General features: G+C 48.3%; 1 protein-coding gene across 1 annotated transcript in view; it reads right to left on the bottom strand.

Moving 5' to 3' along the window:
• Positions 1-25,579, bottom strand: part of LOC119803936 (aldehyde oxidase 2) — a 79,428-nt gene that overhangs the window by 30,638 nt on the left and 23,211 nt on the right. Inside the window, exons 10-23 of the mRNA XM_038315435.1 lie at positions 24,752-24,844; positions 19,815-19,966; positions 18,976-19,069; positions 16,452-16,561; positions 14,657-14,841; positions 13,549-13,735; positions 11,508-11,600; positions 10,028-10,197; positions 9,104-9,218; positions 7,609-7,731; positions 3,415-3,511; positions 2,911-3,035; positions 2,213-2,346; positions 66-153 (exon numbers count right to left, since the gene is read on the bottom strand). Of these exons, the coding sequence (XP_038171363.1) occupies positions 66-153; positions 2,213-2,346; positions 2,911-3,035; positions 3,415-3,511; positions 7,609-7,731; positions 9,104-9,218; positions 10,028-10,197; positions 11,508-11,600; positions 13,549-13,735; positions 14,657-14,841; positions 16,452-16,561; positions 18,976-19,069; positions 19,815-19,966; positions 24,752-24,844 (1,766 nt within the window). The remainder of the gene's footprint in view (positions 1-65; positions 154-2,212; positions 2,347-2,910; positions 3,036-3,414; positions 3,512-7,608; positions 7,732-9,103; positions 9,219-10,027; positions 10,198-11,507; positions 11,601-13,548; positions 13,736-14,656; positions 14,842-16,451; positions 16,562-18,975; positions 19,070-19,814; positions 19,967-24,751; positions 24,845-25,579) is intronic.

The following is a 25,579-nucleotide window of genomic DNA, read 5'->3' as shown; positions in this document are numbered from 1 at the left end:
AAATGACAGAAAGAGTCACGCAAACAAAATGAGGTATTTTTTGTAATTTCATGGGTAGTACTCACTTTATATTTTCCAAATAATGGGTGCCTTCCCCCAGTTATTAACATGTCATCTTCTCGATCCAGAACAAGACGAATGGGATGGCCAGTTCTGCAGAAAATAAGTTTTCCTTCTTCGTCCCTCCCACTCGTCCGTTCATCCACACGTCTGTCTGTTCAGCTACCCATCTTCCCACCTGTTCATTCAGCTCCTTATTTTCCTATCTACCCTCATCTGTTTACAACATGCAAAACCCACTAATCCACCGTCCACCCTCCATTTGTACCACTTATTTAATTCTCCATCCATCCATCCATCCATCCACCCACCCACCCACCCACCCACCCATCCATCCATCCATCCATCCACCCACCCACCCACCCAACCACCCACCCATCCATCCATCCATCCATCCGTCTGTCCATCCGTCCGTCTGTCTGTCTGTCCGTCTGTCCACCCACCCATCCATCAACCCACCCATCCATCCATCAACCCACCCACCCATCCTCCATCCATCCATCCATCCATCCATCCATCCATCCATCCATCTATCCATCCACCATCCATCTATCCATCCCACATGTCTCTACTAATCTGCACAGTCTTCTAGGCACGATAGATATGAATTATCACCTAACTAATTATGACTGTCTTTGTGCTTTGCAACTCTGGGTTTGAAGGTATGTCTTCAAGGGATTAACGTCCCAGGCCAGCTAAATTCTGTTCCTAGGGGCTTCAAATTTGACTTTTGCTCGGATCCAGTCATTTTGCATATGTCTGCTGCTACTAGTTACAAAAGGGAAAGTATCAATGGGTAAATGCAATGCTAAGGTCGAAAAATAGAAAAACATCAGTTACATGTACAGTTAGTTCTCTGCTAATTCTGATTCAGAAGGCCTGGGATTTGGTTGAATTTCTTTCTTTAAAAAAGTTAATTCTTTTAAAATGTGTTTCTGAGTCAGGAATTTCTATGACCTCAGGGGACGCCTGCTCTCAGGAGATCTGGAAGACTGTTCTCAGGTTACTTAATGCATGACTGCTGTGTGCGAAGGCAGGATGCATCTTGGGGCATTGGTCCCACACAGGGCTGCACAGTGGGATCAAGGGGTGAGTTTTGAATATACTGATGTCGGGGCTCATAGTGGCTAGCGTAGGCCCTGGGATTTAGATGCTCTACTTGGCGGCTGTGTGTGTGGCCACACGTGGGAGGCAGAGGTCTGTTGTGAGTGTGCAAGGGCCACTATGACAGGACAGGAGAGGAGGTGAGATTTCAGCCCTGCTTCTCTCTACCCCACAGTGGGGGATGCAGACACAGGACCCTGTATGCAGTACTTTGCTGTGAGCTACACAGAGGCTGTCAAGGGAAGCAGGGCATTGGGGCTTTGTAGATTGATTGGAACTCAGACAAAATAGTGAAAGCATCTCCTGCTCCTCTACTTCCCCTCCCCTTTCTTCTCCTTCCTTGTTCTCACCCCACCCCGACTCCTTCCCCTCTCCTTTCTTCTCTCCTTCCCCTCCCCTTTCTTCTCCTCTCCTTCCCTTCCCCTTTCTTCTCCCTCCTTCTCCCCGCCTTCTCCTCCCTTTCTTCCCCCTCCCGTTCCTTCTCTTCTTTGTTCTCAAACACTGACAACATACCCAGCCAAAGACGACGAACAAGGACCTGAACCTTCACTGCTAGCTAAACTTGAATGCTGAGCCATGGAGAACAAAAATGTGAATCTTCCCTGAGATCAGCCTGAAGCCCACCTGTCCACTGAGACTACTGCTGGAGCTGGGCAGGGTGGAAGACTTTTGCCTTTTGTCCTCACTCCACCCTACTCTTGGCGGGGAGCAGCAAAGAGAGTTAGGGGGCCATGATGAACTGGGGAAGGGCATCACGCCCCACATCTAAGCGATTCATCTTCCCCGAAACTCGGGGATGGGCCCTGCAGTTCTGGAAGAAGCCAATCAACTACCCCACCTTTCCACCTTCATCAAAGTCATGCATTCAGCTGACTTTTGCAAAACCAAGGAAGGTAGTTGGGGCAGGTGTGCAATATTTATGTATTGTCAGGAAACAGACCGGGGGCCTGCATCGCTCAGGGACCAACTGGTGGCTCCACCTGCCGCCAGAATTGATTTCCTCTGAGCTCAGCCCCTCCCATACTTCCGGCTCCTCAGGTAGACTTACTTGACAGCCCCCACCGCAGCAATTGCCCCGAACACAGCTGGTCTCCCCACCTTTCCTCCAAAACCTCCGCCCACGCGTTTCACGTGGCAAGTGATCTTGTTGCTGGGGATGTTTAAGGTAGAGGACACTGTTTTCTGTGAGAGACAAGGAGGTTTAGAGAAAAATGACAGCAAAGTGTTCCGGTTTCTGAACTAGAGCTACACCGCAGCAGCCAATCACAGCAGCCAATCACATCTGCTACAGTGGGGGAGTGGAGAGTCCAATCATTTCTTCTTTCTTCCTTCTTTCCGTTCCTTCCTTCCTTTCTTTCTTCCTCCTTTCCCTTCTTCTGTGATTTTTTTTTTTTTTTTTTTTTTTTTTTTTTGTCTTTCGAGACAGTGCTTCTCTGTGTAGCCCTGGCTGTCCTGGAACTCGCTCTGCAGACCAGGCTGGCCTCAAACTCACAGAGATGCGCCTGTCTCTGCCTCCCGAGTGCTGGGATTAAAGGCGTGCGCCACCACCTCCCGGCCTCAGGATTGTTCTTTTTATTGTTGATGAGAACAGGAAAAATTTAAAACGGCTCTGGGGTCTTAGCTGCATCACAGATATCCAACATTTAGATTCTAAGTTTCTGTTAGTGCAGTGGCGGTCCCTTCGCTACGAGACTGACGGCCACGGTGGCGGTAGGCAGGCGCTGGTGGGGTACCGCAGGAGCTTACCTGCACGTGGGCTGGATCCTGGGTGGACACGTACACATCCAGTTCCTGGTCTTCTGTCTTCGGGATAACGAGCGCTCTCTGAGTTTCCATGTAGAAATGTTCTTGCCCTCCAACGTGGACCTCTCCTGGGAAGGGCGGGGACACGCGTGGAGGTGCGTGCTGGTTGGAAGCTGCCGTCACGGGGCCTCATGGCATCATGGAAGTGGGATGTGAACCGCCCTCCGGCAGCGTTACCCACTGAGGAAACTTTACCTCGTGACAATCAAGAGGACCTGTCGCATCGTTCTGCCCTTGACAAATCAAACTTTAGGAATTTTCTCCTAGTCTGTTACTGGTTTCTCATCTCCAGAGACCGCATGGATACACAGGTGCATGGATGCACGGGGGTTCTGAGAAGGAGTCTAAGTTTGGGGAAGCTCAGGGACTTCAGAGGGCAAGCCTCCCAAGGGGCAATCATACACCCCCTTGATGGCTGGTTCCGAATGGTTCTTCTGGACTGTTTACCTTCAACTATCTGATCCACGTTTTCAAACGCCTCCTCGATGTTCCCTTGTTCGAGCTTCTTTTCAGGGCACAGGAACGAATTGTGTTTTATGGCGTCCTACGTAAAAGGACGAAAACACGAAGCCAGTCATCCTTTATTTTTGCTGCTGGCTGCTAATACATTCCCCGTATTGTTGTCTTGTGGAACAAAGCAAAGGCACCAAAACATTGAAGAGCTCCAGAGTAGACAAGATATCGGAGGGAATGCCTTCCACATGTACAGAAATCAGCCCAGAAGGAGGAAGAAAACATCAAGCAGGAAGCGTGTTCAGAACTGAGGTCTAGACTCAGAGGGGTGGTTCAGGATGGCAGATGCAGTGTGAGGTGCCAGAAAGGGAGGCTCTGAGCTCCCCTTTTTCCACTTCTCCCAGAGATACTTAGGTAGCTATGTGCAGGAGCCTCTTCTTCACTCAGAATTTTGAGAAGGCTGAGGCGCTCTGATAGGGGCAAGGCAAGACATTGTCATCCCTTTGGGTGTGTGACATTTCAACAGGGCCTTTCTAGACCTTTGTTCTTGCCCTCCCTTTCTTCTTTCCCCACACCTGCTTTCTGATATGAGCATGAACCGAGCCCCACGTGGAGCTCTTGGGGTCTGTGGAGCGACTTCCCTGCCATCGCTGATCCTTGCTAACACCGCTGAACCCCTATTCCTTCTGCACTTCAGAAAGACACCTGTCTCGTGGATCCTTGGACTCCAAAATCCTCAGTTTTCACAGTCTTTTAATGGGTGACAGTGAGAGCAGCTACTTTTTTATTGAGCGTTTGCTTTGTGACAAATCACACAGCAGTTTCTTCTGTGTTGATATGTGCCACACTGCGGGGAAGCTTGGGACACTCTGAAGTGAGGCTCATTAAGACTCAAGAAGTTGGTGGGATATAGGAGCACAAGCCTTTAATCCCAGCACTTGAGAGGCAGAGGTGGGTAGATCTCTGTGAGTTTGTCAGCCTGGTCTATATAGTTCCGGAACAGCCATATATATACTTTGTCTCATAACAAAACAAAATAAAATAAAGGACTCAATAAATCACGACTGGCCAGGCAGTGGCAGAGCACGCCTTTAATTCCAGTCCTCGGGAGGCAGAGGTGGGTGGATCTCTGTGAGTTCGAGGTCAGCCTGGTCTACATAGTTCCAGGACAGTTTGAACTACATAGCTATATATACCCTGTCTCAAAACAAAACAAAACAAAACTCAAAAACAAAACAAAGTATTCAAGAGTAGTGGCTGGACAGATGGCTCAGCAGTTAAGAGCACTGACGGCTCTTTTGGATCTGGTTTTAATTTTCAGTACCTACATGGTGACTCACAACCATTCAATTCCATTTCCTACCTTCTTCTCGCTCCCTGGACACCAGTCACACAAGTGGTGCACAGACATTTAGACAAAACACCTACATGCATTAAAAAAAGGAAAAGACTCAAGAAGTAAATAACACAGAGGTTTCAGGAAGTCCCTGAAACTGACCAGTTTTTGTGAGCCATCACCCATGCTAGGGTGCCTTTGAGTCATTCCTGGTGCTCCTACAAGCCAACCTTCATGTGCCTGCAACCTCTATAAATTCATCGCTTTAAGAGCTGGACTTCGATGGTATCATTACTTCAGCCTGTCATCATTAGTTCCCTGTCTGGCACGAGCAGATACCTGTTCACGTCTCCCCAGAAATAATGTCACACACAACACAAACATCACACAATATCAGTATATATATGTATGCATATGTATTTGCATTACTTCTATTTATAACCTTTATTTTTTAAGGTGAAGAAATGGAGCTTAGAGAGGAGAAAATAACCCTCAAAGTCAGGCTGCAAGTATGTGAGGCAGATAACAGGCAAATCCAGCTTAGATTCTAGAAACATCTTGCCTAAGGTTGGGGAGGTGACCCACTGACGGCACTGGCTTAGCACACACAAGGCCCTGTGCTCTGCAAACAAGAAAACATCTTTTCTAATGACCATTACCCGACTTCTTAAAGCAATGGAAAATAAACGCCACACTTGAGATTTTTACTTTGTTGTTGTTGTTGTTGTTTCAAGACAGGGTTTCTCTGTGTAGCCTTGGTTGTCCTGGAACTTGATCTGTAGACCAGGCTGGCCTCAAACACACAGAGGTCTGCCTGCTTCTGCCTCTCAAGTGCTGGGATTAAAGGCGTGTGCCACCATAACCTGCCAATTTAATTAATTAACAGTTTGTCTTAGTTAGGGTTCCTATTGCTGTGACGAGACACCATGACCAAGAGTAAGTTGGGGGAAGAAAGTGTTTATTTGGATTATACTTCCACATGCCATACACTGCCTGCCTCATCTCTCTCTTTTCTCCCTTTCTAGTCCCAGACCCGAGGTGAGTGCTTTTTCTCACCTATGTGTGGCCGTTACAATGCATTGCCTGGCAAAGCTTGAATTAAAACTTGCAAAAGCTGTGAGCCCAAAGAGCCCGTCCATCTTTACAAGGTGTTTTATCTCAGGTGTTTGTTAAGGCAATGGCACACTTGGATTTTCTATAGTCTTGCTCCACTATTTTCTTCAGAAATGTAACTTGAATCCCATCCCCAAGAACCAGGAATTAGAATGGAACTTTCTAGAGAATTCCATCCTGACATTCTCATCACATTTAGACTCTTCATTATTGATCCCAACATCCACTCTTGTCACCCTCCTGCAGGCACAGGTAGCTTTGGTAGCTACACAAGCCATCTGGAATAGATTGCGCTTCCTAGCTCTCTCTTGGCCTTAGGTATGGCAGATGCTGGACTTTTAGCCAATGAAACAGAAAGACATGTGCAATGGACGGACACACCTCCCTGTAAGGACTGGGAAATGATCTTTTTATTTTATTTTATTTTATTTTTATTTTTTAGTTTTTGGAAACTGTCTCTCTTTGTAGCCCTGGTTCTTCTGGAACTTACTATGTAGACCAGGCTGATCTCTAACTCACAGAGAGATCTGCCTTCCTCTGCTGCCCAAGTGCTGGGATCCATGACATATGCTCTCATGCCCTGTCTGGGAAATGTTCTTCAAGGTGTTAGGGGCACCTGTTCTCATTCCTTTTACTTCCTGGAGCATGGATTTAACAGCCAAAGCCTCAGTAGCTGTTTTAGAAAAACCCGTGGCTTGCAGAATGGAAACCAAATGTTACAGAGAGGCTGGGTAGAAGAATCTGACTCCTGACACACAGTTCACCAGCCTTGACTTGGGTCCCATCCTAACTCCCAGGGCCGCAGACTTGAGAGGTAGGGCCTTTGGGGGGTGATTAAGTCATGCGGACTTTGCTCTTGTGGATGGGTTATTGCAATATCCATGGTGGAATAGCTTTGTTATGAAAGTAAGTTTCTCTCTTGTTGGTGGTCTCTTTCCCTCCCACTTTCTGGAATCACGTGGCATTAGATGCAACTCTTCCATTTTGGGCCTTCTCAGACGCCAGAATCATGACAAAATAAATCCCTGTTTATTATACATTACCCAGTCTTGGGGATTCTGCTATATCAGCACAGAACATACCCTATAAACTATATAAACAGACTACCATCCCATATAAGCCTCGGACTGATACGTCTAGTCTTTTGTCTTTCGTCAGTAGACAAACACTCAGCTTTCTTCTTACATTTTGTTGCCTGGGTGCAATTCATTTGGCTCAGCAGGCCACACAGCCAGAATTACAGGCCTCTCCCACAAGGCCTGGTTACTTCTAGGCTTTTGAATGTGAGAGAGAAACTTCTATTCTGATTGTTTTTTTCCTGTGTCTTGGAGCCAAAGGTAATTTCATCTCATACAAGTAATGTCTTCCAGAGCAAAATGATTTTTCCAGAGCAAGCAGATGCCAAAAGAGAAAAGACCGTTCTGAGTTGCTCTTCTAATATTAAGATATTTACAAAGATGCTTTTGACCTTACACTCCCTTTTTTTTAAAAAAGATTTATCTTTACTTTATGTATATGAGTGTTTGCCTGTATATATGTCTATGCACTGCATATGTGCTTGAAGTCTGCAGAGGCCAGAAGTCGGTGTCAGAACCCCTGGAACTGGAGTTAGAAATGGTTGCGAGCCATCATGCGGGTGCTGGAAAGAGAACCTGGGTGCTCTTGCTCTTAACCACCGAACCATCTCTCCAGCCCAGCTTTCCCATTCCAAAGGGAGACTGACCCTTGGCCCTACCTACCTCGATGGTGAAAATCACAGGTTCCAGGTCCTTGTAGGTGATTTTTATCTTCTCGGTTGCTCGTTTTGCCTGCACATCGGTCTCTGCAACCACGGCACAGATGATCTGGCCCACACAGAGCACCTGTAAAGTATGTAAGGAAGCAGAGATAGGACAGGGACACGGCTCAGTGTGCAATGGCGATTGCCGTACAGGCTTGGGGACTCGAGTTCAAACCCTGGAGCCCATGTAAAGGTGGGTGGAGAGAGACACACCTCCATAAAGCTGTCCTCTGACTCCCACATTGGCCTCCACACCTCTCACACCACAATCACAATAAAGGAACTAATTTAAATAATTTTAAAGTGAAGAGAACAGAAGCCAGACTCAACCTCACCAGGGGCTGGCATCTTTGATGTCATTGTTGAACAGAAATAGCCACAGTGGAGTCATATGTACTTGGTTAAAAATTTAATAATAATAATAAAAAGGAAGGTTTTTGAGTGTTATTTATTTTTATTTTATCTGTGTGGGTATTTTGTCTGCCTGTCTGTATCACATGCATGTAGTGCCCACAGTGGCCAGCAGAGGGCACTGGATACTGGGGAACAGGAGTTAATAGATGGTTGTGAGCTGCTTTGTGGGGGCTGGGAATCGAACTCAGGTCTTCTGGAAGAGCAGCAAGTGCTCTTAAGCACTGAGCCATCTCTCCAGCCCCGTGTTTAGACAGTTTTTATTATGGGAGTCCCAATAGACTGATAAATGACAGTCAACTTCTTCTGATGGATTAAAAAACAAATAAAACACCCAAAAAACAAAAACCAGCCCAAGACAGAAGGCCCCACTGATCTTCACAAGGGGAGGAGAAAGTGTGTGGGATTCACTGAGATGTGAGACTAGGCAGAACTCAATGAGAGTCTTCCTATGCCAACCTCTGTGCTAGGCACCTGGGTATCCACTTGTTTAACTCCTGTGCTTCGGTGAAGCATGCTATGATCATCCCTCCCTGAAAGATGGTGGACCCCAAGGGTGCATGGTAATTGGAAATGCTGGAACAGAAGCCGAGGTGCTCTGGCCCTAAGTCGGGGGGGGGGTCAGTAAATGATTGTTGAATTGGAATTACAAGGCCAGCAATAGCCAAGATGACTTAATAAAAACAGAGTGAATGAAGGAGAATGAGACCTGGTTAGAGTTCCATATAAATAAGAGGGTGTGGCTCTGGGCCCCCTCCTCCTTTCTAGATCTTTCTAGAGCATTCTGTCCTGATAGGATCAATTCCTTATCAAGTATATAAACCCCAAAGCACATAGTGGCTAAATCAGATTTACAATTCGTTTTTGTTTAATGTGTTATTTCCTAACTTCAGAAAGGCAAGGTTGATAAAGAGAGGAGTCAGGGACTCTGGTATTTCTGCATCTCAGTAGTAGAAAAAACCGGGAGACAAGGGCAGTTGATCGCCAGGGGTCCTGGGGTGACAAATTGCAAGGGCATCTGGGGAAACGTGTCCCATTCCTACCTCATCTACAGCCAGTAACTTGTCATCATCGGCACCATTGGCGCCCGGAATGTCCTCAGCTGTTATCACATCGACCACGCCAGGTAGGGCAAAGGCCTCAGATGAATCGATGGAGCTGAAGAGAAGAAGGAGACATCAGCAAACTTTGAACAGCCTCCAAGCCAAGGGAAGGCACAGAGAGTATTGTTGAAAATGGAAACATGAAACAATGTATCAAGCCTGAACACCAGCGTGGACTGTCATGGAGTAGAATCCAGTATCATTGAAAATAAAAGCATGGAACAATGTATCGAGCCTGAGCAACCAGCATGGACAGTCATGGAGTAGAATCCGGGAGACCTGCTGCAGGGCCGGGAAGTAACACTTAGCTGCTGAAGAAGGGCGTGGAGACAAGACTTTGGAAGTATAGGACAGAATTTGTTTCCTATTCAATCATGAAGTCGGTGTTTCCGTGTTACCAGAGAGGCTCTGAGCCATGCATGGGGCTGCCAGGCATGAGGTTTTATCACTTAGAATGTAAACAAAAGAACCATAACTTTTTGGGTTGTGTGTGTGTGTGTGTGTGTGTGTTTGAGACAGTCTTACGTAGTCCACCTGGGGCTGGAACTAGCTATGTAAGTGAGGAGGATCTTGAATTCCTGATCCTCTTGCCTCTACCTGCTGGGATTACAGGGTTTACAGCTGCGCTGGCTTTATATGGTGCTGGGATGGAATCCCAGGCTTTGCACATGGTAGTGTTCCACTGATTGAGCTATATCTGCAGCCCCCTGTGCTCCCCCGTCACCCTGACGGTCTTTTCTAGATAATGCTTTCTTCCTCCTGTGGGGCTCTCTGGGTCAGGGCATTCACTGCAGAAGAGGGTACAGCTGAGGCAACCCCCGGCTAGACCTTTAAAAGGGTTTTGAAAAGTTTTCCTTTACTTACATGATTCTTGCATGAGCCCTGGTACTGGTCACCAAAGCCATGAAAAGTTCTTCATCCACCCTGGGGATGTCGTCACAGAATGTGGCTTCCCCTGTGGCATGTTTGAGACCTGACAGATGCATAACGGGACGGCCAACTGGATCTTGGAGAGGCTGGCGGGGATCCACTCTCTACAGAGCAAGGCAGAGTTAGATCAGGAACCTTTCAGCTCAATTGGCCTGGGTGGCTCAGGGTGGAGTCGCAGGACAGTTCCCTTGGACAGATGGTGGAGCCGGTGGGATGACGAGCACCATGGCCACATCATGATGTCATTTCAGTTGTGTGGCAACCTCTGAACCCCTGAAATCGGTGAATGGACCCTTCACTTCCTACGTCTGTGGTAGCCCCGAATCCCTCCCCTCTGCTTGACAATTTCGGCCTCTCTGTCCTGCTTGCCCACCCAATGACCAAGAGGCCTCCATGATATCACGTGCCCCACAGAGACAAACCAAACTCTGAGTAAGAACTCTTGAGTGGTGACTCATGGGGCCTCTGGCAGAGGGTGGGAATGGGAAAGGAATTCTCCAGACCCAGACCCATGTGGAAAGAGTTTGTTCTGGAGCTTTTCTCTGAGGCTGCACTGGTGTGTGTGTGTGTGTGTGTGTGTGTGTGTGTGTGTGTGTGTGTGTGTGTGAGGGTCTCAAATGCAGGACAAATGGTTAACCGAGGAGCCTATATAATGTAGCAGGCTCTGGCCTCCAGGTTCCCTCAGTTCCTGCTCACAAGTACAGCATCATCCCAGCAGGCACCTTCTGGCCCCCAACTCCTCCAGCTCCTGAGCTTCACTTCCCTCCCTCAGCTTCTCTGATTCCCATATAACCTCAGCCGTCTTGGCTCTTGGTCTCTCAGCCCTCCACTTCTCTCTGAGTGCTCCCCCCTCCAACCCCCATGGCCTGGTTCAGTCTGGATGTTTCCAGATGCCTCTGGCTGAGGTCTCCCTCATAGCTACAGTAAACCTTCTCCTCAACCACAATTTTGAGTGTCATGCCTTTATTTATTTTATTTATATTTCATTCAGTGGTATGTGTGTGTGTGTGTGTGTGTGTGTGTGTGTGTGGGTGTAGGGTGGGGAGGGCTGTGTACCAGCAAGAACAGCTCATTTCTAAGCTGTCATCTTTATAGACGGGTGAGCTTAGACACCTGCAAATCTCTTATTTACTGACTTGACATTGAACATTTGCAGTTCCGGCTAGTGATGGAGCCCCTGGGCTCTGGCAGGAGCTAAACAAAGCCTGGCAGAATATCTCTTTAAAGAGATGATGACTGCCCACAAATCCCTCTGGTGGAGCAGCCCTGTGCTCCTCCAGCGCCAGCTTTTGGGGTTCAGAGGCTCCTGACTAGGAACACCTAGAGAGAACTGAAAATCTTCCCTGTGAATAGCGATTTCTTATCAGCTTATCTCTCTCTCGGTGTGGGTTTCAGTGAACTCAAAGGCACTGACCTGATATGTTTGGACTCCCTGGGGTAGTGCGACCTGGAAATCTTCCAGAGCACTCAGGAACCGGTCTGCAATTGCTGGATAGCGCTGGCTGTCCTGGAAAGACTCAGCACAGTGAGACAGACTGGTTAGAGACAGACTGGTCAGTCTGGATCGAGCTGGGTTTGGATTATGTGGAATGGCTCCTAAATGTACTGAGGGGCGGCATAGTTACCCCCCACCCCCCAGGGTTTGACGTTTTATGACCCTGGTGCCCCCTCACCTCCTATCCAAGCCAGAGCTTGGATGACTGACTGGTTTGAATCTGATCTTCATGTTCCTGGATAGAAGGGCTGCCAATGAGTTCAGAGGTGGGGTGTGTGTGTGTGTGTATGAGTGTGTGTCACACACACACATACACACACACACAGAGAGAGAGAGAGAGAGAGAGAGAGAGAGAGAGAGAGAGAGAGAGAGAGAGAGAGAGAGAGAGAGAGAGAGAGAGAGAGAGAGAGAGAGAGAGAGAGAGAGAGGTGTGTAGGCTGGATAAACCATCCCAGAATAAGTTTGAAGCTATAGTTCACAAAATAAAGAAAAATCTGGAAAATCTGAATGTTTTTGTTCCAGGATCTTTTTTTTTTTTTTTTTTTTTTTTTTTTTTTTTTTTTTTTTTTTTTTTTCTGATGCTGGAAGACTACTCTGGTGTCCTGACTGAGAAATAAAATGCAGTTCTCCATCTCAAATTCAGAGGTTGGGGACATTGGCTCTGGGGACAGTGGCCATGGGGCGGGGGGTGGCTGAGGAACAGAGTATAGGGTGAGACCTGTGATGGCGGTCGGAGAAGGGTTGGGACTGGGAGGGCAAGGCGGGGAACAAGTGTGGCGTGAATATTTTAACTTCTTCTGGAAGGTTGCAATCAGAAAATCTAGAAAGCTGTCTAGGTATTCATACACATATCAGTTTTTGACCTTTTGAACCATAAAAATTTGACATCACATTTCACCTTGATTACGAAATTCTAGACTAAGCAAATTGAAGCCTCAGGTCCACAAAGCAGACCAGTGTTTGTCTGGATGGGGTGGGGATAAGGACACAGAGGGGGTGAGGGGATTCTTTGGGCTGATGAAAACGTGCTACATTTAGTTAGCGTTGGTTCCACAGGCAGACATTTGTGTACTAAGTTAAAACTGGTGGGTTGCATTATAGTTTATTATTTGTCTCTTGTCTTACTGTAAATTATGCCTCAATAAAGTTTATTTTAAGAGAAAAAAAACTAAAGACTGGAGACAAAGACTGGGTACCGTTTCTGTGCTGGGGCACAATAAACACATGATTGCTGAAGGTGGTTTATCAGGGCCAAATCCCAGGAGGAACGCTGGGCTGACAAAGGCTACCCCAGATCAAGGGCTTCTAGACAATGATAACAGGCTTCCCACAGGATAATTGGCACAAGCAGCCGCAAAGCTAGGAACTCCTGGCAGCAAGGAGCTGAGAGAAGCCAGTATTATGGTTTGAATTTCATGTCCCTGGATCGCTATGTTGAAATCCAAGCCTCCAGAAACTCAGAGTGTGACCCTCTCCAAACACGGTGGGATGTGACTATGGGGGCAAAGAATTAGAACTGGCTGCCATTATGGCTGGCGTCCTCTTGGAAGGAGAAGTTTGGGCCTAAACACGCACACAGGGGAAGCTATGTGTAAAGACAACAGTAGGCTGATTCTGGCAAGGTCACCGGCAAGCCTCCGGAAGCTAGGCCGTGCCACCAGAAGCCATGTGCAAGGTGTGGAATAGGGCCTCACAGTGCTCAGGAGGAACCAACTCTGACGGTGCCTCTCTTTTCTAGTTTGTTACTCAGTTTGAGACAGGCGTCATTCTGTAGCTCAGGCAAGCCTTGAACTCATTGTGATCTCCCTGCCTCAGCCTCCTGCACGCTGGGATCACAGGGGTGAGTCAGGAGGCCTCACTCTGCTTCCCGATGGCACCTTGGGCAAGGCCTTCTAGCTGCAGAACTGTGAGCCCATGACCATGCGTGAGGACGGTTGTCACTGTCCTCCAGCACACTTACGGCCAACTCCGAGGACAGCTTTGGTTGTCTCCTCAGTCCCTGCAGAACCTCCAGGTAGAACTTGAAGAGGAAGCTGACCATCAGAGTCCTCTTGAACTCCACTTTGCCCCCTAGAGCTGAGCCCGGGAGGGAGATTTCTTCCAGAAGGTGCCTGCATGCCTCGTCTAGCAGAAGTGCATTCCAGTGCCTGGTACCGTGGGAGGAAAGAAGGACCGGTTAAGGGGCTGTTTAATTACACAGAAACTGACATTTTAGAGTCCCCAGTATTTCTCTTAGAAATCGTGTTAACAAGGTGTTTGGAAAAATCAAAGCCTGGGAATCTGCTCCAAGTGGCACGAGAATTGTAGCTGGGTGTGAAAGGAACCTTCTCCACAGCAAGCGTGTTCTAGAATCAGAATATTTTTGAACAGAACAGATTTGTCACTTGAATTGGTTTAATAAAACGTTGACCAGCCAGTGGCCAGGCAGGCAGTACAGGCAGGGTGACCAAATTTAGGATGATGGGAAGGGCAGAGTCAGGGGTCTCCATTCAGCCACAGAGGGAACAGGAGATGAATGTGCCATGGTAATAAAGATACTGCCATGTGGTTGAGCGCAAATAAGGAATATGAGTTAACTTAAAAGTAAGAGATAGCTGGGCAGTGGTGGTGCACGCCTTTAATCCCAGCACTCGGGAGGCAGAGGCAGGCGGATCTCTGTGAGTTTGAGGCCAGCCTGGACTACAGGAGTTAGTTCCAGGACAGGCTCCAAAGCTACAGAGAAACCCTGTCTTGAAAAACAAACAAACAAACAAACAAACAACAAAAAACCCCCCAAAGTAAGAGCTAGTTAGTAATAAACCTGAGCTATTGGCCAAGTATTTATAATTTATATAAAACTCTGGGTCAATTATTTGGGAAGTAGCTGCCAGGTATTTGGGAACAGGAGGGAAGGGGAGAAACGTCCAATTACAATGAATTTAACAAAATTAAAGAAGGAACAAGTAGTGATTTTTTTCCCCCAACAAATCTGGGTTTCCATCATTCCAGGGCTTTATCAACAACTGTCAGGGTCAATTTGCTTTTCCCATCATCAAGGCTCCCTCTAAAGCACAGCACTCATCACTGACCTGCCAAGGAGCTGCTGGCAGGATCGGTGTGCACTGATGGTGGCGGGCCCCACCCCACCGAAGGCGATGCTCAGATCCTCGATGGTGTCTGTGCCCTCGCTGAACAGGACTCTCATGCCAGCATTCACGTCGGGCAAAGCGTTGTGATGGCACTGGGCCTGCCGGAAGGCCGACACAAACTCCCACTGCGGAGACAGAAGCCGTTCGGAGTTATGAGGAACTGGGTTCCCTCTTGGTGCCTCTAACTAATTAATCACTTGGATGTAATGGGACACAGAGGGCAGTTGTCTAAATGAGAGACACTTGGGCTGCCTTCTTTCAGAGTGAGAAAGGTGTTTTTAAAAGATTCATTTATTTATGTTTTTATTTTCGTCTGTGAGCCTGTGTGAGGTAATTTGCTCTGCAAGGGTCTAGGGACCCTTGGAGGCCAGAAGAGGGCATGCAAAGCCTCAGAGCTGGAGTTACAGACAGTTATGTGCCCTGTGTAGGTGCTGGGAACAGAACCCAGGTCCTCTGTAAATGCATAAGTATTTCTTAACTGAGGAGTCTCTCCAGATACCAGATACCCTTAAAAAGAAAGTTGGAGCTGGGTGTGGTGGCACACGGCTTTAATCCCAGCACTCAGGAGGCAGAGGCGGGCGGATCTCTGTGAGTTCAAAGCCAGCCTGGTCTGCAGAGCTAGTTCCAGGACACCCAAGACCACACACACACACACACACACACACACACACACACACACACACACACAAAAATCCTGTCTTGAAAAAAAGTTGGCCAGGCAGTGGTGGCGCATGCCTTTAATCTCAGCACTCAGGAGGCAGAGGCAGGTGGATCTCTGTGAGTTCGAGGCCAGCCTGGTCTACAGAGCTAGTTCCAGGACAGGCTCCAAAGCTACAGAGAAGCCCTGTCTCGAAAATCAAGAAAAAATAAGTTGTTGGGGCTGGAGAGGAGGCTCAGCAATTAAGAGTACTTGCTGCTCTCTCAGAGGACCCGGGTTTGGTTCCCAGCACCCACCTGACAGCTCACAACTGTCTGTAATGCCACTTCCAGGGGATCTGATACCTTTTTCTAATCTCTTAGAGCACCAAGTACACACATGGTGAATGTACCTAAGCGCAGGAGATACACATACATAAAATAAATAAATCTATAAGATTAAAACATTTATTTTGTTTATGAGTGTTTGCATGTATGCATGTGCGCTTGGAAGCCAGAAGAGGGTGCTGGATCTCTTGGACCTGGAACTGTAGATGATTGTGAGCTGACGTGTGTGTATGTGTGTGTGTGTATGTGTGTGCATGCGTGTGTGTGCATGTGTCATTGTCACTTCTCTGGAGTCAAGCACAGCTTTGGAGAGAGGCCTAAGGAAGAGAGTGAGGGCAGAAGGCCACCTGCATAGTTGGCTGGGGGACCACAGCAGCCCAGTATGCTGGGTCAGGGAACATCTATCTGTGTTCCTGTAGAGCTGTCGGGGTTGGCAGGAATTAGGGAGTGGGAAAGCCAAGCTAGGACTCCAGCTTCCTGTGTGTCAGGTAGAGAAGCTCCATCTTCAGCCAGGGAGCCTTCGCTCTTGGGGAGCGTGACCACAGGCCTTCTGCGGGTCACCCTCCACAGCTGTGGCAACCACCAAAATCCACATCCTGGAGTCACTTGCTCAGGACAGTCCCAGAGGCTTGTGGCTGAACCAGTTTGCGGAGGTTGGTGTCTACCGTTTCCTTCCTTCCACCTGACTTCAGACGTTAGGGGTGACCGGACTCCGGTCTGACCGGGAGCAACAAACCAGCCGGTTTCTTACCTTTCGAGAGTGAGGGATGTACACAGAGGCCAAAATCTCCTCTGGCTTCAGGTCCGCACTCGCCGACCCAGCAAGAAAAGATCCATCGAGGGGAATCTGCCGCGCGCCTTCTGTGGAAAGAAATGGCATTTCTGCAGTCAGGAGGAAAGCGAGCCGGATCTGGGCTTTCGGAGGCTGGTTGCCAGCGGAGATGTGTGCCCTCTGCTCAGAGTGACAGATGCAGAGGCCCGTGACTCTGCCAAGGCACCCCCTTTTTTCTCCACGGTGCGCGGCACTTGCTCTCCCGTGAACGCTCATGCTGTGCCTGCCACCCCTGTGGGTTTTCATCCTTCAGCCGAGGATGTGAACTGGTCAAGGCTGCGGTGAAACTTAAGCTAGCACTGGATTTACTTCTGCTGCTAGCAGAGTTCAGATCACGCTCGCCACAGTTTGTGTTCCCGACACAGACACACCTTTAAAGTAAACAGCTTGTCAAATCTGCCGTGGGCTCGCTCAGCTCGTCACCCTTTGGGACCACAGCACTATCCTCTGGCTTTTAACATATGGATTGCGTGTTTTAGGGTATAGGACATGCCCTGAAGAGATCAAACTATAGCTGAGGGATGGTTTGAGTTCTATTTCCACCCCTCACATCCCCACCTCTGCACAATTGGCGTTGTGTTGGTTGGGATACCAGTATTGTCATAAATGGGGGGAAACCTTGCTGATCACTGTCCCCCTGTCTCGCTGCTACGCCAGTGAGCTGAGACCTCTGGAGTGGCGGAGGTCTGCGTTAGCTCCGGCAGAGTTGGGAGAGCAGAAACTGTAAATCAACAGTAACTACATCCAGTAGAACAAGAGCAGAAGGCCCTGGGCAGGGACCTCACCAGCCTGGCATCCCCAGAGTCTCGGCTTTTTGACCGTTTTGTGGGTTAAACTGGGGTCATCCCAAACTACAGGCCCTGGGACCTCAGAGGAAAGCCTGGATCAGCCAGCATGCTTAACCTTCTGTGCCCTGCCTCCTAACAGTCTCCAAGTGAAGGCGACTGGCTGGCCTCTCAGCCCCTAAACCCCCTCTGAACCCCCATCAGTGAGTGACGGCATCAAACCGCGCAGGGAGTCTGGAAGTCCACAGCAGCAGAGGTGTGGCTGCTGTTTCTGCATCCCTGCGCCTGGGAGGTGGCAGTGAGTCCAGATCTCCTGAGGGGGTGGGAGGGACAGAGGTGGAAGCACTGGATGGGTGGTCAGGTAGTCCAGAGGGAAGAGGAGGGGTATTTTAGAGCTGGGAGCCCGGGAAACAGGACAAGTGACCAGGAGAGATTGGGAATGGAAGCCAGACGGACAGAAATTCCCCATCTGCTAAGGTTTGAGTGCTCGCTTGTCTCCTTCAAAACTCAGGGCCAGAGAGATGGCTTAGTGGGAAAAGGCACTTGCAGCAAAGCCTGATGATTGGGGTTTAATCCTTTAGACACCCTTTGTGGAAGGAAAGAACCAGCTCTGGTAGGTTGTTCATGGCAAATAATAAAGAGACAGCACATAAAATGTCTTAGTTAGTTAATGGAATTTAGCAGCCACTGCAACAATATTCAGAGCTAGCTGGGTGTGCTGTGGTAGAACCCTTGCCTAACACGCACAAGGCCCTGACCTGAGATGGATCCCTGGTGTGAGTCCTTCAGAGCAGGGATTGGCGCTATTACAAAGGAGAGCTTTGGCTCCCTTCGTCCTTTCTTGTTTTTCTGCCGTCACAAAATGATGGAATAAAGCCGTCACTATATTATATCATGTGACATTGGAGTTTCTAGTCTACAAAGCCACGAGAAAAGAAATGTTGGTCAACGACCCACTTTCGGTTTTGGTATCACCGACCAGCTAAGTTGGCGTCCCATCATTTTCTGGACAAATGGCGGGGGCAGCTTGGCAAGCCGTTAAACAGCTTGGGGATGAAGGGTGTGAGGTGCCCGACACAGCCTGGCACATGTTCAGCCTCTTGTCACGGGGGTGTTAGAACTTGTGGGACAGACCAAAGCGCTGTGAGGGCACAGAGGTCTCTGGGAGAACAGGGGAGGTGGGTTAGCAGGGAGCTACCGTAAAGAAAGGCTCCGTTTGGTCAGTAGTTACAATGAATCACAGCTTTCCCTCCCCATATGGGTCTTTGGCTTTCTGTGTGTGTTTGAAGAAGAATGTCATAGAGGGTAGTGTGTGTGTGTGTGTGTGTGTTCAACAGGAAGTACCTCTACCTGTTGTTACAATGCATTTTCTTCATGACAGGGACGCCCCACGGTGAACTGGGAGTCTGTGATCCAGGCTACTACTCAATGAAATTCTTTAAGAAAATGTAAAAGTGCAGCCAGGCGGTGGTGGCACACGCCTTTAATCCCAGCACTCGGGAGGCAGAGGCAGGCAGATCTCTGTGAGTTCAAGGCCAGCCTGGTCTACAAGAGCTAGTTCCAGGACAGGCTCCAAAGCTACAGAGAAAAAATAAAACCCAAAAAGTATAATGAAAAGAGACAAAAGCTCTCTAAGAACTGCTCAGAACATAGCTTACCTTCCGACAGCAGGTTGAGTGCGGCTTTGCCCACAGAGAGAATAGGGTTCAGGTCTGAGTAGCAATGCCGGCTTATCACGTGTCCACCTAAGGTCTGAGGAGAGAGAATGACAGCTTGGTTAGTGTCTCAGGTCTTCTACCTTCCTTATAGACATCTGGCTATGATCCTCTTAGGGTGTTGGAAGTCTCAAGAGGAGTCTTGGCCACCATCAATGCTCGGGGGATCCATGAATATTGGAAGGCAGCTCTTAGGCTTGTGTTGTCTGACCCCCACCACTCCTTGGGTTCTGCTTCCAATCCTAAATGCAACTATCGCCCTCTCCTTGGTAGGCTCTCATGAGTGTTGTCATCTGGAATGTCTTGAGAGTTTTCACAAAGATAAGGTTCTCTGCAGACTCCCCAGCTCCAAGGATGTCCATCACACTGCTCAACAGGTGTATGACGTGTATGTGTGCTTGAAAACCAGCCATGACTCGTTTCCCTCCTTATGACAGTGGTTTTCCAGCTGTGGTTTGACTAGGACAAAGTAAAAGGTTGCCCAGCTTGCTTTAGGTACTAGACTTCTGTTAATGGAGCCTAAAATTTAATCAGACTTTTTGATCGGCTTGTCAAAAAATTAGCAAGACCGTGATGCCCTTTGTGGCTTAGTTTTTGTGTTGAATTTCATCTAGAATTTTACTGAACATTTCACTAACTATCATTTGTTGATTTAAAAGTATTTGTCAGTTGGCCTGTTATTTTGACCCAGTTGGCATGCTACTTCTGCCTGTGCTTATCCTGACATCTCAGTGAGAAGGAGAAACAAGTGTGAGCCCAGTGATGGACGGCAGGTAACCCACCGCCATGTTCCGGATCTGCTGCCCTGCCAGGCTTCGAAGGTGTTTCAGGAGAGCTTGGTAGGTCTGAGTTTTCTCCTCCGGGAGCTCAGAGATGCTCTCAGCCAAGATGTCCTTCACCTGAGCCAGGCTGCAGCAGGCACCAATGGTCAGTCCTGGAAAACAGGTTGTTTTCATCGGTGATATGGAAGGAGCAGAGCCAGCACCACCGCAGTAGGGTCTCAATTACCATTTGGTTAGTGGTGCTTTCTATTGTGGCTGCTCAGGGGGTTACCAGGAGCTCCCAGACCAGATAAGTCAGTCTCTGGGAGTCGGGCTTGGGCTTTCTCTCTGTCTCTCTCTGTGTCTCTCTCTCTGTGTCTCTGTCTGTCTGTCTTCCTCCGTCACTCTCTGTCTGTCTCCCTCTGTCTCTCTGTCTCTTCTCTCTCTCTCTTTCTCTCTCTCTCTCTCTCTCTCTCTCTCTCTCTCTCTCTCTCTCTCTCTCTCTCTCTCTCTCTCTCTCTCTCTCTCTCCTGTTTATTTTTATTGATTGATTGAGCCAAAGTTTCTCACTGGCTTGGAGCTTTTTAAGTAGATTGAGCCCATGCCCATGAGCTCCAGGGGTCTGCCTGTCTTCACCTCCCTAATATTGTGATTCCTAGGTGTCCTACCTTGCCCAGATTTTTTAGGTGGATCCTGGTGATCAAAGTTGGGTCTTTATGCTCACAAGACCCAGATAGCAGAGCCAAGTTCCCCAGGCACAGGCACAGGGATTTTAAAAGTCCCAAGGTCATCTCCTCGGTAGCCAGAGATGGGACCTGGGGCCACACTTATCTTTGGACAGGTGTGAAGAAATAGATAGAAGAGACTCTATTAGAGCCTCCCATGATTCTCCCGAGTGACTAGGATTACTATGTGATTGAGGGGAATGAATCTGACAGCATTAACACAGTGGCAAAAGTTGTTTGAATCCCTAGGTCATGGGATTCAAATTCACATAAATCAGAAGCTATTTTTTTGGGGAAGGAAAGAGTTTTCGTGCAAATTCGAGGGAGGAGACCATTAGTGAGGAAAAATGGTGACATCTCCCTGGCTTCACTGTTCTCACAGGGTTTACAGAGAGGCCATGTCATGGGGTGACATGATGCCACCACCCAAGACTCCCCTAGAGCTGCTCCTGATGACTTCTAGCCAGAAGCTAGAATCCTCAACCCAAGTAACGAACAAACCAAGTTTCTATTTCCTTGCCTCCATAAAGCCAAGAGATGAAATAGTCTGTGTTTGCCCCTTCATGCAAACTATCCCCGTGCTGTGTGACCTTTCAGTATATTCTGGTATGAAAACATGTCAAAATCTAACAGCCAAGAATTAGTTCAAGAAGAACCGAATAGGAATCAAAATCAGTAACGTTTTGGATTCAGATCTTCCAACTCTGATAATCGTAACCTCCAAGAGGGACACTGGCCAATCAAAACCAACACATTCCAAGGACGTGGCTGCCCCAGGCTTCCCGCTGGTTGGTGGTGTTGGGTGTGGGGATGTTTGGGACTCACAGGAAGGGGTGAGGGCAGCCATGGGTCAGCACCCAGGAGGACTGGGACCTTGCCTCTTGCCAACTGACCAGAAAGTAATCCAAGGCTTTGAAGGTGGTTGGAACGAAACCTGTGAGGATTGGCAGGATGTGAGCAAGAGCTTGAGGATTTCTCCTCGGTAGGAGGAAAGGGGTCAAACCAATACAGGAAACTGTGTGGTCACCCAAGCCGCCCGGAGCTGACCTTTTAAAATAAACCCTTTACTGCTCTCAGTTTTCATAATGAAACCTTGACCCCGCTCGTTGGATACTAATAGCCCTGAGTCTGTTTTTAGCAGGCTTTGGATTGGGCTTTGAGTTTCCTCTTGCTGATTCATCTTTGAGGGTACCCCACCCTCCTACATACCTATATTTTATCAGTGTTGAATATTCTTGACACAGTACTTCTCTGTCTTTGCCCACACACCCCATGGCTCTCCCTGTTTCACTAACCTCAGCTCACTTCCCGGATGGGAGAAGACTAGCAGCTATTATTATTATTATTATTATTATTATTATTATTATTTATTATCCACATGCCAAACGAATTTCACCTGAAAACTGTTCACTAAATCGTCTCTCCTTTCCAGAATGTCAGCTTGAAGTATCTGTCTCCTGTTCCAGCCTCTCATCAAAAGATGCTCTAACGAGATCTGGTCCTATCTCAGACCCCCCCCCCCACCAGTGTCCTGTTGATTCCTTATCCCTGTGAGTTCGACTGGCACCTACTCCTTACCTTCTGTAGCCAGAGAGAGTGGAGCATGCCTGTGACCTCAGAACTTGGGAGGCTGAGGCAAGGTGATCATAGTTTTGAGACCCACCTGGGCTATCTAAGGAGATTGTGCCTCTAAAAAATGTTTTTTTTTTTAAAAACAATAAACTAAAACCCAAACCCCAAATTCCTACCATACTTTTGGAGGAGCCTAGCAGAGCAAACGACTTGTCCCTGAGAAGACCCTGGTCCTCATTAGGGAAGAAACCAGACACAAACATCTTGCTATTATTTAGGCCAGAGGCTTTGCACAGAGACCAGAGTGGCTCATCACCGCCTCCTTAGGCTTTTTGCATGTTTTTGGTTTTGAGACAGTCGAAGCTTGTAGCCTGGAATTCCTGATCCTCGTTTTCCCTCGTTCCAAGTGTTGGGATTACAGGCATGAGTCCATGAGCCACCACACCCTGCTCACTGCTTCTGGTTTTCACACAGATGGAAAAAAGAGACGGTTCAACCCTACACTGGGGCGTGGAATGCCAGCTGCCTGCTCTATTGCTCTGTCCCCACAAGAGTTCAGACTCCAGCTGAGGCCAGACCAACCATCTGGGCCATTTTCATCCTACGCACTGCCCCTCCACAGGATTTCTGTTTGATTTTCTTTCCGGTTACAGAACTTAACTCGCATTCTGGTGGCGGTGGAAAGATCTTCAACCTGTTTCGATTCTCAGAGTTTTGAATGTGGCTGCCGATGGGGGCGGACTGAGAAGCCATCGATAAATGGCACCGGGACCTGTTTCTACTGCATGTGCCGGTTTTTTGGGACCCCAGTCTATTTGGATGCGCACCTTCCTAAGCCTGGATGGAGGGGGGAGGGCCTTGGACTTCCTACAGGGCAGGGTTCCCTGTCCTCTCTTAAGGAGGGAGGGGGAGGGACGAGGGTGAGTAGGGGAGCGGGAGAGGAATGGGAGGAGGGAAGTGTAAATTTTTGAATGGAAAAATAAAAAAATTTAAAAAAGTAAAAAATAAAATTTAACTCTGTGCCGCGTGGGCCCATCAGGTAGAAAGACAGCGACGCTGGACTGTCCATAGTAAAGAGAGACAGAACCAGCTGTGGGTGGGGTATGGACGCACGCGCAATTTAAAGATTTGATCCCTGGGGGGTGGTGCTGGTGTGGGCACAGCTGATTTCAGTGCACACCCTGCACCGCAGGAAGTTTCCTGATGGCCACTAGAGGGCAGTCATGCTTCAGCTTTAAGCGAGGCAGGGGCCGCGCATTACTCAGACGTCAGAGTCTGCCGGCTTTCCTTTGGCTGAGGGACCACACTGGGCAAGGCCACCCCTGTTCTGGAGAAGGGAGTGGCAAGGGCTGTGGGGTTTCTGAATTGGGAGTGGGTGACCTTGCAACCTGATGACCTTGGGCGAGTGCGTTTTCTTTTTGCAGCTCCTGTTCTTCATCTACAGAGGAAGGATTGGGTTATGTTGAAGATGTAAGGCCCCTTTGGGGACTCAAATAAGTGGCTCGGGGACAGGAGGGATGAGTAAAGTGACCCTCTCCTTTAACACGACTACTTTTTTTCATTATTTCTTTTATAAGACTTGGAGACTCGATGTTTGATGTTAGAGAAAGCTGGGAGCAGGAAGGCTAACCAGCACTCGGCTGGAGAGCATTCTCCTGCTGCAATCGTCGGCTTAGGCTGATTATCTGGACCCCAGTCTGTGTGTCCTTCTGTCTCCTCTCTGTCCATTTAGCGCACTACCTGGGTTGTTCTGCGCGGAAGCTGGCGAAACTCATGAAGGGAACCCATGGCTTGCGAATGTCTGGGTTGGAGCGGGGATTAGCAGGCTCACGGTTTTCACTGAAACCTGCCTTTGTCAGGGCTGCTGAGAGAAGCCAGAAAGTAGGACCCCTGGGTGGCAGTGGCTTGGCTGTCTTCAGCCCCTTTCCTGTCCACCAAAGACCTCCATAAACACACAGTGACCTACAAGTCATTCTAGACTGAGTTGCTAGTTCTGATGGAGTCCCTGTTGCTTGAGTTAAGGGTGTCATCGCTTAATTAATTAATTAATTCAAATTCCTGACCAACTCATTCATCCCCACCCCCTGTTCCACCCTGAATTAATCTGTTAGCCACTGGGTAAGTATGCATGCCCAAGTCTAAGAGCTCTGGGCGATGAAGAACGGAAAAGAGGAAGGCCCATTTGCTCAAAGGTTTGCCGTGGTGTATCTTGAATTCAACTCTCGCACATTCCTGTCTACGCAGTGGGTTTGACTTTGCTTTGCATTAGGGGGCGTTTGAGGACGTCATGAGTAGATAGGCGTGCTTGCTGGTAGGTCTTTGTCCCCTTTGACTCCTCGTCATTGTTTCTACAACACACGGAGCCCATGAGCACCAACGATATTCTCCATCTCTCCTCTCTTGCATTTTGTCGTCTCTGGGACACCATGGCGCTTGCCAGAACCCTGCGAGTGAGCACCCCGTCTCTAATGGTAACCGTTAGAAAGCTCATCTTCTCCTCCCCGGAGCTCTGAGAGCGAGGTTGGCGGCGGAGATACACTTCCTCTTTAGCGGAGGAACGATTAGCCAGAGATGGGCCTCGTGAGATAGACGCACGCGGGGCGGATTCAGCGAGTGCGGGGCTCACGGCGCTAATCTCTTACTAGAAGATGAGGAACTCACCGTCACTGTTTTTAGTCACTGTTCTTAGATCAGGAACTCTAGCAGGAGAGAGGAGAACTGGGTAAAAGTGTCCTTGAGACTTAATGGCTGGTCCTAATTGAAAAAAAAAATGAATTTTAGAGAAAGAGAAAAATGCCTTTTCTTTTACGTTGAAAATTTCTCGTAAAAACATTAAACCTTGGCCGGGCGGTGGTGGCGCACGCCTTTAATCCCAGCACTCGGGAGGCAGAGGCAGGCGGATCTCGGTGAGTTCGAGGCCAGCCTGGTCTACAAGAGCTAGTTCCAGGACAGGCTCTAGAAACTACAGGGAAACCCTGTCTCGAAAAACCAAAAAAAAAAAAAAAAAAAAAAAAAAAAAGCTTAAACCTTGATAATTAATGTGTATAGATATGAAAGCAATGGCCCATATACCGCTTTGCCCAATGTATGGATTTACTTACTAATATTCTTGCTACATTGTACCAAAAGGGGAATCTTTTAAAATGCTCTTTCACAGAAGCATATAAGATATTTGGAGCTGCATATAACAATATTACTGAGCGTGGTGGTGCACACCATTAATCCCAGCACTCAGGATGCAGAGCTAGGTGAGTTCAAAATCTGTGAGAGGCGAGCCTAGTCCTACATAGTGAATTCCGAGCCAGCTAAGGTGACATCCAGAGACCCTGTCTCAAAGCAGCAATCAAAAAGCCAAAATCAAAACAAAACAGAGAATGTTTGCGCGACTCAGTGGTAAAAACCAGCTGAGCTTATATGAGGTTCTGGGTTTTATGGAAAAAGAATGGCATTTATTGTCTGAAAGACACTTAAGAAAATGCTCAACATCCT

This window comes from Arvicola amphibius, chromosome 18 (genome assembly GCF_903992535.2).
Source record: "Arvicola amphibius chromosome 18, mArvAmp1.2, whole genome shotgun sequence".
In the NCBI taxonomy this organism is placed as follows: domain Eukaryota; kingdom Metazoa; phylum Chordata; class Mammalia; order Rodentia; family Cricetidae; genus Arvicola; species Arvicola amphibius.
This window is presented reverse-complemented; position numbering and strand designations above follow the sequence as displayed.